At 31.0% G+C, this 16,231-nt stretch overlaps 1 protein-coding gene across 1 annotated transcript; it reads right to left on the bottom strand.

Annotated features, from left to right (window-relative positions):
- Window positions 1-9,758: 9,758 nt before the first annotated feature.
- Window positions 9,759-11,025, bottom strand: LOC132059701 (ethylene-responsive transcription factor ERF027-like). The gene is made up of 2 exons (XM_059452411.1): window positions 10,505-11,025; window positions 9,759-10,085 (listed from the first exon to the last, which is right to left on the bottom strand). The coding sequence occupies exons 1-2, from the start codon at window positions 10,923-10,925 to the stop codon at window positions 9,907-9,909; spliced, it is 600 nt and encodes a 199-aa protein (XP_059308394.1). The 5' UTR covers window positions 10,926-11,025; the 3' UTR covers window positions 9,759-9,906.
- Between the last annotated feature and the right edge of the window lie 5,206 nt (window positions 11,026-16,231).

Raw genomic sequence — 16,231 nt, forward strand, 5'->3', positions numbered from 1 at the left:
TAGAGGGGGCAGACTTTGCCTTAAGGTATATATTTTACTTTTTTACTTTGCAAGACAAACTTTTAGTTATGCCTTAAAGAAAAGTTCCGTCTTATGGGCATACTTTTAGTTATGCCTTAACTAAGAATCTGCCCCCTAAGGCATAAGCCTATGCCTTAAGGAAAAGTCATAAGGCGGAACTTTTCTTCAAGGCAAAGTCTATGCCTTAAGGAAAGATTCCGCCTTATGGGGCATACTTTTAGTTATGACTTAACTAAAATCAACGCCTCATAAAATAACTTAAACTATGCAAAAAGTTACGCTTTGGATCACGGCATGACTTTAGTCGCCTTAAGCCAGCGCGTATGTCGGCTCCGGCATAACTTCCTCAAGTCTTGCCTTGCGAAATTATTTTTTATTTTTATGCACAGGCGGGGGTTCGAGCCCGAAACTCGGGGTTTACGTGAAGAAAACTTAAAAATGCATGAAATATGAGGAAGCGAAAATCTAAGATCGCTTTTAAAAGGACAATCCGCGCAGAAAAATGTCGGTGAGCTCACTCACTTTCGAAAGGCCCAGTTCTTTTTGTCGTAAGGTCCAGTTCTTTTTTTTTTTTTTTTTGGGGGGGGCGGGGGTGGGCGGTTGGGGGGGGGGGGTTCGAAACTTTAGTTACACAACAAATTATTGCAGTTTTCGTGATCATTTGCACACTCATCCCACAACTTAAAAATATACATATTTTCCTTAAATTTAATATGGGAGTTAAAATGTACTTCTAATAGCTCGCTTCGTAACACAACACATAGTATAGCAAAGTCACACTTTCCTCTCATTTGTAGAAACATTAAATTAACCATTACCACTAATAAATAATTAACAGTTTCTTTTAACCATTCTGCTATTTTTGTGTAATGTCTTATACTCTTATTAATGTCCAGTTAATTAATCAATAAATTCTTCTCCTATATTTGCACTTCAGATTAAGAGTTTTTGAAAATCATTTATTAATTAATCTTTACGTGAAAATTTTCAATTGAGGATGTAAGAAGGAATGGACCTTATTCTATTAATTAAGTTCTATAATTAAACTTGTGTAATGTGTCGTGTTGATCATTTGGTTCACATAGTAGCTATAAGTAAATTATACATAGTACAGAGATTTTTGATGGGGGAATTAATAATAAAAATGAAGTGTTATTTTATATGCAATGACTAATAATGAGATGATTAAGTTCACATATCAGTTATAAGGAGATTATACATAGTGCAAGCCTGCAAGGAATTCATAATAAAGGGACTATTATGCAGTCACTAATGGCAAGCATATTGTTATATGTAAGTTATTTACATTAAAAAGGTCATTATTATGTCTAAATAGTTAATTCTCCGCATTGATCTATTTGTGCTGGAGTCAGAATTTTACTACGGGGACTCAAAAAATATATATATAAAAAAAAAAAAGTAAACATATTCAAGATGATTCAACGTCCACTATAGTTAAATTCAGTGATTTTAGGGTTTCAGCTTTGGGAGGAAATCGTGTAGAGGAAGAAAGTGGAAGAAGAGATATTTTCATTATTGTGTGTGGGTGTGATATACACCTTGTATATGTACATTTGCCACATGTGCTTATCACGTGACATGCTAACAAACGAATTAACTTTTAAACACTCACTAACTACTAATCATTACAACTAACTAACTGATCCTAGTCAGCTTATCATCAACTTACCCTGAGGGGGGATGAGAAGACATTGAACACTCCAAGCTTGGTAAGTAAGAAATAATGCTGACTAACTCCAAGTACTTTGGTGAGCATATCTCCTAACTGAAACATACTTTTAATAGCTTGCTACTCTCTTATTCTCCTTTACTGACTTCTTGATTTGTTATTTAAATTTTTGGTATTACTGTTCTCTCTGATATCATAGCGGGATCTTAGTGCATCGGGCTGCCCTTTTTACTGTTCTCTCTGAAAAAAGGGAGACTTGTTTAATCTTGAAAAAAGTTTCTTAGAATAGATCCTAACACGACTTAACCTCACGTGTATCTGCTCATAATTAAATAAGTGTTGTTAATATTTTTTTTTCTTGCTTTCCAACAGTCTGTGTGAGTAACGTAATCTGGTCGTAAAATCTTTTGGAATTAAGTTATAAACATTGATAGTAAATATTTTTAACACAATTAATCCATGTGGTTTTACCTATTACAATATGTTAATTAACCAATTTGTATTCAAAATTACCAACTAATGTTTATCATAATGATACTTACTTGTAACTACCTTATAAAAATTTATATTATGTAAATAGAATTATTACACTAGCAGTATATAAAACTTAAAAGGAAATTTTTACCTGATTAGGAGATGTTGATGTTTAATAAATTTAACTTTCGGTCCTCCACGAATTCGTAATGTTGATAATGCGAAGACGAGAGTTGTGTAATTAAAATCTTCTAGCAACATCAATAAGCTTATTATAAGCCATTTCCGTATTATTATTTTACACATACTTAAACGATACGAGAAGGGGTACTAAATTGATCGTTATAATTTTTTTCGTACTCTGGTTTATTGGATGTTCATGCCGTGTAACTAAGTGAAAGTAAAGTGCAAAAAAGAGTAAAGAGCGCTTGATTTTTACGTGAAAAATCACCTTAGCTTAAATGTATAAAACCACAACCTACAGATCTACACCGTTATTTGATTTAAACTAACTCTCAAGTTTAGATTACACTTTTGATTCTAAGATAAGAGCTTACCCCTTAAGTCCACCCCTATAACATAGATCACTCAACTATTATTGACCCCTTCAATGCTAACTCTAGCTCGAAGTAATGTTCTCCACTTCTCCTCAACAAAGTAAGAACTTATAATGCTTCAACTATAAGCTGCTAAGGTTACAACCTCAATAGCTTAATACAGTAACAAAACTAAATTGGACAAAACAAATTAACAACTCTATAAATTAGAAGAGAGAAATTTTGGACCCAGCCTAGGAAAATACTTATCCGAATCAAGTATTTAAATATCCAACCAATTTTTTTAACCTTAGTTAACTAAAAATATATATATAACATTACATAAACTTAATTATGATTGTGATAAACTTATGTATGAAAGACACATATCTTACATTCATTGGTTGAATGTTAACAATCGATGCAGATAAATGTTTACTGCCAGCTTGTTTCACGACACGTTCCCTGTTTCAGATTTCTCAAACTTGAATGCTACCAATTTCTCTCTATAATCAGGGTGACGGATCTAGGGTATTAGATGTGGATTTCGGGGAACCCAGTAACTTTTGCGCTATTCTTGTATTTATATTGAGAGAAATCCATTGAATATATAACAAATTTGTCAAGAACCTAATAACAAAATGAGCTTAATTTTGGTCCAACGGTAGAAATGAAACTTGCTTAACCTTTGCTTCTCTTCTCAATGTGGGTTCGATTCCCTCGAGTGTGTATGATATATATATATATATATATATATATATATATATATATATATATATATATATATATATATATATATATATATATATATATATATATTTTTTTTTTTTAATTTGAAATTACCGAAAATCTATAAACTTGAAATTCTGAATCTCGGCATCTGCCTCAATGTAATGGAGAAAGTGAGTTGCTAAGGAAAGGGATGGTAATGTCGGCCATGGATGTTGCTAAAGGTAAAGTCAAACTTTGTTTAATTATTCAATTCAACAACTACGGAATTGCGGCTTCTCAATATATATGATTAGATTCTGAAAGTAACAAAGAAGAAATTGTAAAGCGATCACAAGAGACATATCCATTCCTTTTTTTTTTTTTTTTTGATTTCTTGAAAGTTAAACGAATCAAAAAGGTTTGTTTGACGAGTCGACACAAGAACATAGTAAGTACTTTTTAATGTTATTATCATAGCTTTGTCACCTGATAATAGTGGCTAAGCCAGAAATTTATATAATTAAACGTTAAAAAAATTACTAAAACATCATAGTCAGGATTTTATCTTGTAACTTACAGCCAGTGGTGGGGCCACCTTGTCTGAAGGGGTGTTAATCGGCAACACTATTCACTGGAAAATTAGATTGAGTTGATAGGTGAAAAAAATTCAATATATAATCGCCTAAAAATTTTCGTGAGGTGACGTCTTTATATTTTAACTCCTCTTAGTGACATCCTGATTCCGTCACTACTTACAATAACTTTTGGACACTCTTACTACTACACTAAAGCTTTTTCTTATATTAAGGGGATTCAACAGTTTATATAACCAAAAGAAAAAATATGTTTAACCTATTTATGAGATATAATTTTCCGCTAAAGTGAATTGAATTGAACCACTTACCTCTTCCTAGCTCCGTGCCTACGAGGCAATATCTTTTATCTACCCTCTTTTATTTGATTCATTTGGTGTCCAAAACTAATCAGTTCCGATTGATCATTTGGATTCGAGTCATAGATAGTTCATTATTAGAAATTTTAGCACTTTTTTTCAAAGAGGATTATATTCTCAAGGCTCGATCGAATTTAAGATCTCTAGTTAAGTGTGAAATAATATTTATCACTAGTAAAGTAGGCCGCGCGAATTATAAACAGCAGTAATGAATATAAACTTAGAAATTTTACTAATTAATTTAACCATAAACAACATTAGTATCTAAATTTAGAAATTTTACTAATTAATTTGACCACGCTTTGCTCAGTCGCAAATATTATCACATCATTCATGGAATATTTATTATCATATCATTCACAAAATATTTTTTAATATCCGAATATTAAAAATAACCAAAATAACTTTAGCAACAACTAAGCCCCCGTTTGGCCATAAGAATTATTCACTTTATTCCAGAATTTTTTTTTCCACTTTTTTCCGGAATCAGCGTTTGGCCATGAGAATTCCGAATACAACTTGAAGTTGTATTCCGGAATACCAAAAACTCAAAAAACTTGTTTTTAAAAAAAATTCACTTTTTTACAACTACATTTCACCAAAAATTACAATTCAAAAACTATGGCCAAACACAACTCCAACTCCAAAATTCCAAAAAAAAAGTGATTTTATCTATGGACAAACGGAGCCTAAGACTACTATTTTTTTTTCCCAATGTAATGCAAAAGGTGAACTGTAGTATTGAGGAAGATATGCACTTAGGTTGGGCCGGTCCAACTCAGGGGAGTCTCTGTTTTGTTTGAGCTGTAAATAATTCACTTTGGTAATAAAATGCAAGTTAATTATCAAAAAAAAAAAAAGACTACTATTTTTTCTGCAAAAAATAGTCTAAACAGAACTCTAATGATAAGGTATTTGCAATACGTATTTCCAAAAACAATATTTAAAGTAATATAAAACGAAAGTAGTCACGACAGTGCAATATCAAAAAGCTAAAGTAAAAGTGACAAAATTAGTCATGCGTCATGAAAAAGATTTCCACAATAATTGAATTACAATAAAAATTAAATGAAAATAAAAGACAAAAACAATCATCCTACTAAATGAAAAGTTTGAATAATAAGAACATCTTATATATAGGATTTACAGATTGAAACATAAGATCAACAAACAAACATAGAGCATACACACTCTCGCTCAAAACAGAGAGGGACACTGCACGATCAGAAGCAGCAGCACTCAAACGACGTCCATTTTAAACTTGTTCTCCTATCTTCGAATGCATGAATTTAGCCGGGTTTGCTTGTTTGCAAATAATAAAGATTGTTCTTAAAAAAAAAAAAAAAAAAAAAAGATCAGAGTTTATGAAAATTGTAATCATAACTAAGTTAGTAAAAAAATCATCACTTCAATTCTAAAAGGACAAACTCATAAAATTTAATTAGGAGAGAAATGTAAAGAGAATCTTCACCCGAATTCAGTCTGCAGATGATTATGAGGAATACACATTATGATATGTAATCTCGGAAATTTGGGACACCTTTGGAAATACATAAAGCTAAACTCTTTAAATAAAAAGGAAGAAAAATTAAGGAGTTTCCTAGACGTGGGGAGAGGAAAAATTCTTGTGCCGTTTTATCTTCTTCTTAACTTCCTGAAACCTTTCCTCTTTTTATGGACTATTTAGTTACCTTCATAGATATGACAAAAAAAATTCTACACATATAACGTAACAGTTGGTTTTTTAAGACTCTTAATGACGTATAGGAAAAGACACGTAACATTTACTTTTGGGACTGCTTAATGCAATTAGACAGTTACTTTCCGATAACTTAAAACATTAGTTATTTAATAATTAAATAATTGCATAAAATGAGGAGAAAATTCAAGAAATGCCCAAAAAAAAAAAAAAGGAGAAAAAAAAAATGCAAATGGTGGCCCGGAGAGGTGTCGCGTCATCACCTGCATCTTTTAACTTTATATTATATATAGATTTCAGCACATCCGTTATAGTTCTACTTGTGTTTATTTCTATAAGTTCACAACTTTGAAGGACCAATATATCTTCGTTTTCAACTTTTGTGAAGCATAATATCTCGACAATTTGATAATGGCAAGAATGATTATTTTCTGGTTATTACTTCTTGATATAATTAAAAAAAAAAAAAAAAAAAAAAAAAAACTCTCTAGCTTGTGTCGTCTCGAAAAAAAGATCTTAATTAAGGATTAAACATCCTCGTACAGAATTTAAAAGAAGTAGTAACATGCATTGAGGCTTTTATCACGTGCATTTTTAAAAAACGCGGTTGCTACAAATAATGTCCAATTTCTTTCAATAAATTTGATAAGGAGCCTGTTTGGATGGGCTTATCTTTTAAAATTTGTTTTAGATGCTAAAAAAAAAAAATAAGTTGGGGTAGTCTAGCTTATTTTTTTTTGGAAACTATAAAAATTTATTTTGGAACTATAAAAGTTGCTTTAGATAAAAATTTAAAAATAATTATTATTTTTTTGAGCTTATTTTAAGCACAAAATGAAATTTTTAAAGCCAAACAACTCAAAAAAGTGAAAAGCGAACATATAAAGAACTTAAAGCCAATCCAAACGGGCTCAAGATATATGTAGGTGCATGCATGTTCGTATACGATAATTATGATAATGTGTGGACACACTAAAGTGTTCACCTAGAATTCCTTAAAATTCGAAGTTAACGTTTAGCGATCGATACAAGTCGAATTTTGTAGTTCACAGGGTATAAAAATACCTGAAAAGATCTAAGATATATACATGGATAATGACAGTGGCGGAGCCAGAAAATTAATTTGGTAAGGTTATTCAAATGTTGACGAGTATATAATTTTTTTCCGATGAATGAGTGCAACAAATATTTTTTAACATCATCACTACACACTCGCCTAAAAATTTATGATCTATTTGATTTCGCAAGTTATTCTTGATAAATTTCATTGCTAGAAAACTCTTCTGGTGATTACAATTTCAAATGACAGTGTACGTAATCCCACAAGTGAAGAACAACAAGGGGCATTGCGAGAATGTTACAAAGCGAGATATAACGACTAATTAATATTCTTTGAAGAAAAAAAAGTTGGATAATTAAAATGTTCACAGAAGTAATTAAGAAAGAAAAGAGAACAAAATAAGTGGTTGCTAACTTGCTATTAGATCTCGTAGTCTTCTTTTTAACAATATGTATAGCAAGGAAAGAAGAAAGACTAAAGAAGCTTCAACAAATGAGTCCAACGTAACTCCAAACCCACATAGGAATAAACCAAATGCAAATCATAACTCAAATACAAATAAGTTTAGTCGGAACATGGAAGAAAATAAGTGCAAATACAAATCAACCAAGTAGCTTAAGATATTGTTTGTATTTTTTCTTTTAAAGAAAGAAGATGACCAGCGTTTGACGCAAGCTTTAAATCGTGACTTTTAGGTAAAACTGAACACCCTTTACCTCTAGCTCTATATCTCAATTATTTTAAGGGTGTTCAAAACTTAATTTATATCCAATTAATTATAATATCTAATTCATATACTAGTACCATTTTTCAGCCAATGGTGTGCAGGTGACCACCCTTGGCCATGAGGGGCTCCGCCACTGAATAATGAATAGAAATTTAACAGATCTTTTATCACATTACTAAAAAATAGATACAAATTTCTGATAGACATTAATTGTTGGAACGTCATTGGAAATATGATATTATGACAGAGTATTCGTCGGAAATGTTTCCAACTAGTCAATTTTCGACAAATTCCACCGAAAATTTGCTTATTTGAGTAATATCTTCTTTTTGAAGTTACTGACCTAAGTCCTAAGCTTACTATGGACAATATCATTTAATTGACATTTAAGTGCGTATATATATATATATCATTGGTAATGTGAAATAATTACACTATGATTGTTGTTACCAATTGTAGTTAACAAGAGAATAAATAAATAAATGGATTATGGAATAACCGTTATAATACAACGTCAAAGTAAAAATATATTAGTACATTGACTGTGTAAGTTCTTACATGAGTTACACCTTCAGCTAAAATTGATTTAAAACAATAGGTAAGTCTTCGTATCGAAGGGGTATGATAATTTTTAAAAACAGAGTGAGAAACTTGAATAACCAAAAAAAAAAAAAAAATTGCATTGATAGTATAAAAATAATTTATAGTGTTAATATAGAGTATACCGTAATTCCAACATATATGTATTGAAGTAGCAATATTTATAGTGTTGAATAGACTTATGTGACCGTCAACATTGCGAATTCGTTTCGGAACCCAAAGTTAATTAAATATAAACATCAAAATCTCTTAACAACAAACATGTTATATCACTCAGACAATTTTCTTCCCTGGTCCCTTTTCTTTTTTCAAGACAAGGACTTCAATAAATTGATGGTGTAGTAGTAAAATATTTACACTTCAAGAGTATTAAGGAGTAATTTACACTCACTAACTCTACAGTTGGTTAATGCAAGAAAGCCCAGCAATGCACTGGCAAATCGTTATGATAAGTTTAAGTTGATAATCTCCCCACCCCCCCCCCTCTCCCCGCCCCCCAAAAAAAATGCTACTCACGCCAAGGGCTGGATTTACTATGTAATTTATGGTGCACGTGAACCAATGCTCTTTTCGGCAAACTAGGCATTTTATGGAGTACATATCTTCTAGAATTAATCTGTTATAATATGTTATTCACTGGGTATGTTGTTGTTGTTGCATCGATATACCGATTGACATCCATGCTATAAAAAGTTTAATGGTGAACTTGGTTGAAAGCTGAGTTATTTACCTAAATGAACAAAGATCATCACCAATTAATGCATTGTTTGTTCTACTTTCTTTAGTAGTGCGCCATATTCTAAAAAATTCTAGATCCGTCTCTACACACCAACTATTGAAAAGTACACCACTGTCCTACAACTATTTCAGTAATGTGAATGTCTTTTCATGATTAAAGAAGTCTTCTCGAGGGAGCTGAAGTGTAAAAATAGTGGTGATAGATCTAAGGGGTTGTTTGGTACACGAGATAAGGTGAGATATACCAGGACTATATTTGGGATTAAATTTATATTGTGTTTGGTTGATGCTAAAAAAATTTCTCAACCAAACACAATATAAATTTAATCTCAAATTTAATCCTGAGATATCCCACCTTACCCATCGCATTTGGAATTATTTTATCTTACATCCTAGGTGGGATCAGGACTATAATCCCGAAATAATTTAATCCTTAAACCAAACAACCCCTAATAGTGTAAAACCTCTTTTTACATAGTCGTGCACGACATAGAAGTTAAACTTCCATCAGAGAGAAAAACTGCTTGACTTATTAATATATAGAGGCAGATTTAAACCGAGCTCAACGAATTTGATTGAACAACACGAATTATTTATTCAAATGAAAAAGATACTTATTACTTGTGTGTAAAATAATATTAAACTCATTTTAAGACTCATTAATTAACTCTAAATCTTAGATTCATGTCTGATCGTTACTAGCTCCAGAGACTTTCCACATCAAAGTCTCCTGGTAAATAATCTTCAAAGGATGAGGAGTTTATTCTTGGGGGACTAAGCATCATTGCATCCGCCATATTAACAAGCAAACTTGGAAAACCAAACAATGCCTCCTCATCAACAAATTCCTCCTCACCCATAATCATCTGCGTATTGCCTGGCAATAGTGATAGAGTCAGAAATTTTAATATAAAAATTTTAAAAATATGAAAAATGTCACACATGAAATTTAAAACATGATCTTAAAAAACATTTTTACTATTTTTACCACTAGAATAGAAAATTCCCTTTTATTATGGAGATTTGACAATTTTTATTATACACCCTCTATCCTATTCTATGTGTTTCGATCTTTCTGTTTTAGTTTGTTTCACAAAGAATTGCAGCATCTCTATATTTTGAAACTATTTAACTTTAAACTTCTCATTTTACCCTTAATGACATGCTTTATAGCCTCAAAAATGTCATCACAGGTTTAAGACCATAGGTTTTTTTTTTTTTTTTTTTTTTTTACCCCATACACAGTCTTACTATAACAGAAAATAAAATAGAGGATGGAGTACGTAGTGTATTTACCTATTTGCATAGCATAATTTTCCGACGAAGAGAATTCAGTTGAACCTCCTTCATCACACGTAGCTCCACTCCTGTTTCCTATCGACCAATCATCGTTGCCCTGCAGGGCCATCGCCTCCGCTGCCTCTGCCGCGGCGCGTCGTATATCCACCGGAGATGGTGAGGAAGAGAGCTTTGGATATGAATTGACATGGTGAGGAAAATTTAGTACAACATTATCACTTCCCTTTAGAGCTAAGGCAGCAACATCATAAGCAGCGGCAGCCATTTGTGGAGTAGGGTATGTACCTAGCCATATCCTTGTAGTCTTACGTGGCTCTCTAATTTCAGACACCCATTTCCCACTTCTACAACGTATCCCACGATATAAAGGATGTTTGGTATTTGTCCTAGACTTTGTACTATGTGAAGGGTCAGCCATATATGTGTGTGATGATATATGTATATAGAGTAGAATTTAGCTTATATACACTGACAGTATAATTTACTCGATTTGTCAATATACTGAAGTTACACTCTTATATATGATTCGGGTTCAAGAAACTCAATAGCTTAGACTCAAATTCTATATATGTTGAAAGATCTATTAAAAACGTACGTATAATGAACTGCAAGACCCGTAGCTAGCATAAATGGGTTGTAGGTTTTGTGGGAAGCGAGGGGCTACCAGAACTCATAAACTTCAAATATTGACGAGTATTTATAAAAAATAGCTTGTGACACTCGTATGGCCCTTGATTGACAAAAGAGATTTGGCTAGACTTGGTAGTGACTTGGTAGTATATATGAAAGGTCAAGTATATATGTGTGTGGATATGTCGATATGTAGGTATTTAGCTTATATACACTGACAGTATAATTAATGTTTACTCTGTCAGTGCATTGAAGTAAAAACTCCTATAGATAAGAATGTTTTCGGACAGAATTGTATGTGTTGTGTGTCTAAGTGCTTCTCACTGCTTATGTATATGTTTGCTCAAGAAAAAGTGAAAGCGTGGGCAATTCGTGGGTAAGTTGCTATAAAGGTTTTATTGTGTTGTTATATTAATTGGCATGATTTTGTTACACGAGTGAGACATATGTGACAGAAATTGCACACGTAATTTGGTGCAAATTTAGCTTTAATAGCGGCTATCTGCTATGTCAATGGCCATCTGTTATGTCAATGTCATTTCCATGCTGGCAACATTTTCTTACACAATTTAGTGTGCAAGCTGTGTGATTATTTTATTCACATAGAAGGAAAAAAAAAAAAGATTGGATATTGTTACCCACGTGATTAGATGGCAGAGTCGGAGCCAAGATTTTAACTTTATATTTTTAGATTTTAGAACGACGATTTCAAGTTTAATAGCTAGGTTCTAAACTTATTATTTATACATATTTAATAAATTTTTTAAACAAATAAATTATTTGAGCAAAAACTATTGGGTTCGGCGAAACTCGTATCCAGGCTTCTAGCTTCACTGTTGTATGATGGTATGCAGCTTTTATAGTCGTTGTCATCTTTGCTGATAAGATTTTAAGTTATATATACACAAATAGTATAAAAAAATTGTATATTATCAAATATTTAACCGATTGTAGCAAGTTATTTTTTTATTTTTCAAGTTACGATTGAGAGAAAGTAAACAAACCATGCACGCGCCCTCCATTCGTCCTTTACTAATATCTATACACTATCAATGCACAAAACTTAAATAATATTTTTGTCAATCGCGCAAACAAATTTGGGTACTAATTCTGTTCAGTTGTTTCATTTTCTTCTATTATTTGGAAATAGAAAAACTTTATGGTATGTATTAGTCCACTAGTATGGTTTTAATAAAAGACTTGTATTTGAACTAGCAAATTAAGGATGCAATAATCTTCTGCTACTGATATACAGTAGGTGATCCTTATTGTACAAAATTTGAATATATTTCTTCATTCTTCTGTTGATTATATTGAGATTAATAATCTTTTTGTGCAATTAATGACAATATGGCCAATGACAGGTTTAATAATCCCACTTGAAATTTGCTAACAATTAATCAACTGTTCCTTGGGTTTCTTTGGGCTCCATTTCATTTGATTAATGATATCATATAAGAATATAAGCATTTGAAGACAACTTAAAAGATTTCCCTTTATAAAAAGATATGGTATAACCGTATAATAATTATTAATTTGTGTTTGTGTCTAATATTTCTATGGATGAGAATTAACCGACAAGGAGCCCGTTTGGCTTAGCTTATAAGTTGCTGAAAACAACTTATAAGTCGTTTTCACTTTTTTGTTGTTTGGTGGCCACCAACATTATAAGCTATTTTGTACTTAAAATAAGCCCAAAAAAATAAGTTGGCCCGTTTGGCTAAGCTTAAAAAAAACAGCTTATAAGCTGCTTTTTTTTAAGTCCATCCAACCATGCTAAAGGCCTTGTAATTGAAATAATATCCATGAATGGCTACAAGTACAATGTGCCATTTTTTAAACATATGTTAACGACAAATTCAATTCGTCTAGTCATTTCAATTGTGTCAATACCTTAAACGTTATACAATCCCTTTTGATAGTGAAAAGAAAAATTCCCTTCATTACAATTTGTTTGTTAGTATTTGAACAATCAAAGATATTTTGTTTGATCATAATTTTTCCAAATATTTTCTAAATATTTTTTAATTGTTAACTATTGTGGCATATAGTATTTTATGTAGTTTCTAAATATGTAAATTTTAGATTAAAATAATTGAAGATTTCATGTCCGGATTCACACTGAAGATTAGTCAGTTTGATCCTCGTACTCCGAAACAAGTTAAGCAAATTTGAGATCTCTAATTAAGAGGAAAGTAATACCTTTTATTTCACCATATATTCGTTAGCGCTGCTTTTGTTTATTTAATTTCTATAAGTTCACAACTTGCAATGACCAATAAATCTTCTTTTTAAACTTTTGTGTGAAGCATAATGTCTCGACAATTTGGTAAAGGCAAGGAAATGGTACATATTACTTTCCGGTTATTAATTTTCTTGATATAATAAAAGGAAAAAAAATTGTCTAGCTTTTGTGTCATATCAAAAAAATCTTAATGATTAGACATCCTCGTACAAAATTTAAAAGAACTAATTATATAGCATGCACCGAGTCGTTTATCACGTGCATTAATAAAACACACGGTTGCTACGAATAATAATGTCCATATTTTTTCAATAAATTTGATAAGCTATATATATAGGTGCATGCATGTTCATGTACGATATTTATGATAATGTGTGGACACACTGAAGGGTTCACCTAATTAAAATTCCTTAAATTCGAAGTTAACGTTTAGCGATGCAACTCAATTATGGTTAAGCATTTATTTTCGATTCGTCATAAAAAAGATGGAATTTTCGATTCGTCAAAAGATGAGAAAATTTATTTTTGGGATTTTCCCCACCTTTCTTTAATTGAGATTTTTATCCATCACATCAATTAATAAGAATTATATACAACAATAACATATCTTTGTAAAAGTAACAAATCTAGTACATTTTATAACAAATATGACATTCTGAAAAGAAATAATAATAATTAATGCATTTAAACATTAGCAACTCTCTTCATTAATTAGGTGATTTCTGTCCATCAATGCACTTTTGCTGCTCTTTTCTCTCTCTTCCATAATTTTCTCTCCGTAATGTTTGTTATGAAAAAGAAGAATTTGCTCAAAGATTCTTCCCTTTTTTAATGAAAAATTAAATCTCCCTCTTTAATGGGGTTGCTGTTGAGGGAATTTTTCTCCAAATTTTATGTTTCTGTTGACAGTTTTTAAAAGCAAAATACCATTAATATATTTCAAGTATATTATCTTGTGACTATTTTATACAGTGTAAATCTTCCATAAATTTGTTATATATACTATGTATATATTTAGTATACCAAATACACACACACAATGTATGTATATATATATATATATATTAAATATGTGCAGTATATTGAATATATACTTATATAGTGCTAATATATGATCAAAAACAATAAATACTATTTTAATTATATATTATGTATCTTGGTTATATTTTAATTATATAATAGTAATACACAAGCATTATACTATTTATGTATTTTATTAATATGTTATATAATAAAAATACATCATAAATATTATTATTATTCATCAATTATTCAGTAAGTTATACAACAATTGAATTATAAAATTTAAAATAATATACGTAATATTAAATTACATTTGTTATTGAATTTAAATTCTTGTAAGTTGACATTAAGAATATTTATACCAGAAATATATCATATCTATGCAAAGCTCAAAAGATATTTACACCTGTATGGTGTATTTGTGAATGTTTATGGTATAAATTAATTATAGTTCTATATATTTGACATATACTATTATTAAAAATTTAAATTTTCAAACATTAAAAAATCATGAACCACAAAATTATTTTAGGCCTAAAATGGGAATAAATCAATAGTTAATATTAGGCTAGATTTTAGGAGACAAATTTGGGACCATCATTGAATAGGGGATCAGTGTCTTTTTTTTTTTTTTTTTTAAGTGCGTGAAGCATTTATTAGGCTTTAGTAGGGTTTTGCTAATATGGTACTAATTATTATTTGCTATAATTGTTACAAACATTTTTGTGCTAAAAAATTGCAATGCACACTTTAACATTGTTTATGTAACGACCCATTTGGTCGTTTAGCACTTTTAGGCATAATATTCCTAAAACACCCTTTTCGTGGTCAAATCTTGCTGTCTATAGTCTGCGATAACGGGTGATTCGGTTATTTAATTGACGAGTTTTTAGTCCTCATTTGACATGCGAGGACGAATGTTCTAAAGGAGGAGAATGTCACACCCATAATAATCCTTGCTACTTGTATTAAAACAAGAAAGAATGAGTTAAGAAAGGTTCAAGGAAAGTTAATCGAGTTAGTAAGAATATCGTTATAAATATGGTTGTCTTAAGTATCTCGAGGTGACCTGGTAACCTAAAGGATTTGAAATCGCGTTATGAGTATGTATATGAGGTAATGTGAGTGACCTTTTAAAGTATTTGAGATTATTAGTAATGATATAGAAGATGGACAAAAGATAGGAATATACTTTTTCGATTGGAGTTTCGTCGAAGCTTTGTGAGTTCTACTTATGGTTATTGTGATTCTACGGACCCTTCGAGACATGTATATGAATTGTTATGGATGTAAATGACTGTGTATATGTATGTATAAGAGGTTACATGAGGTTGGAAGAGGATTAGAAGTTAAACGAAATGAATCGGAACAATTTCGCAAAATCACGGACCCGATTTTAGCCTATATTGTAGGAGGCATATCTCCTAGTATATGAGGAGTTTTAAGGTGTTTCAAAGCCTAAAATTAAGTTCATCGAGTCTAGTTTGCAACGTGAATAAACAGCTCGTCAAAATGATATCGGGGTAAGGAGATATGGATGATTCAAGTCGGGCTGAGTATTAAGACTATCTCAAGATACAAAGTAGAGACTTTAACTTCCGATTTCGTTTTGAAGTCACAATTTATCTACAAATTTTGTTTGGTATAGAAGCATTAATGGAAATTAGGAACTACTTAATTGTGGTGTTAAGTTAAAATTAGTGGCAACAATGAGCCAATATGAGCATTAACATGCCATGTCCCAAAAAAGATCCCAAAATCATCTTAAAAAGACTACTTGGGGGGACATACAAAATACATTTTTAAAAGTGATTATACTACAAAAT

This window comes from Lycium ferocissimum, chromosome 1, assembly GCF_029784015.1.
Source record: "Lycium ferocissimum isolate CSIRO_LF1 chromosome 1, AGI_CSIRO_Lferr_CH_V1, whole genome shotgun sequence".
Lineage (NCBI taxonomy): Eukaryota > Viridiplantae > Streptophyta > Magnoliopsida > Solanales > Solanaceae > Lycium > Lycium ferocissimum.

Bases quoted from the DNA above. Each gene is read 5' to 3' on its own strand.
- LOC132059701 (XM_059452411.1), bottom strand. From the start codon at position 10,925: ATGGCTGACCCTTCACATAGTACAAAGTCTAGGACAAATACCAAACAT. The intron at 10,086-10,504 runs GTAAATACACTA...CACTATTGCCAG, and splicing joins AAATTATGCTATGCAAATAG to GCAATACGCAGATGATTATG.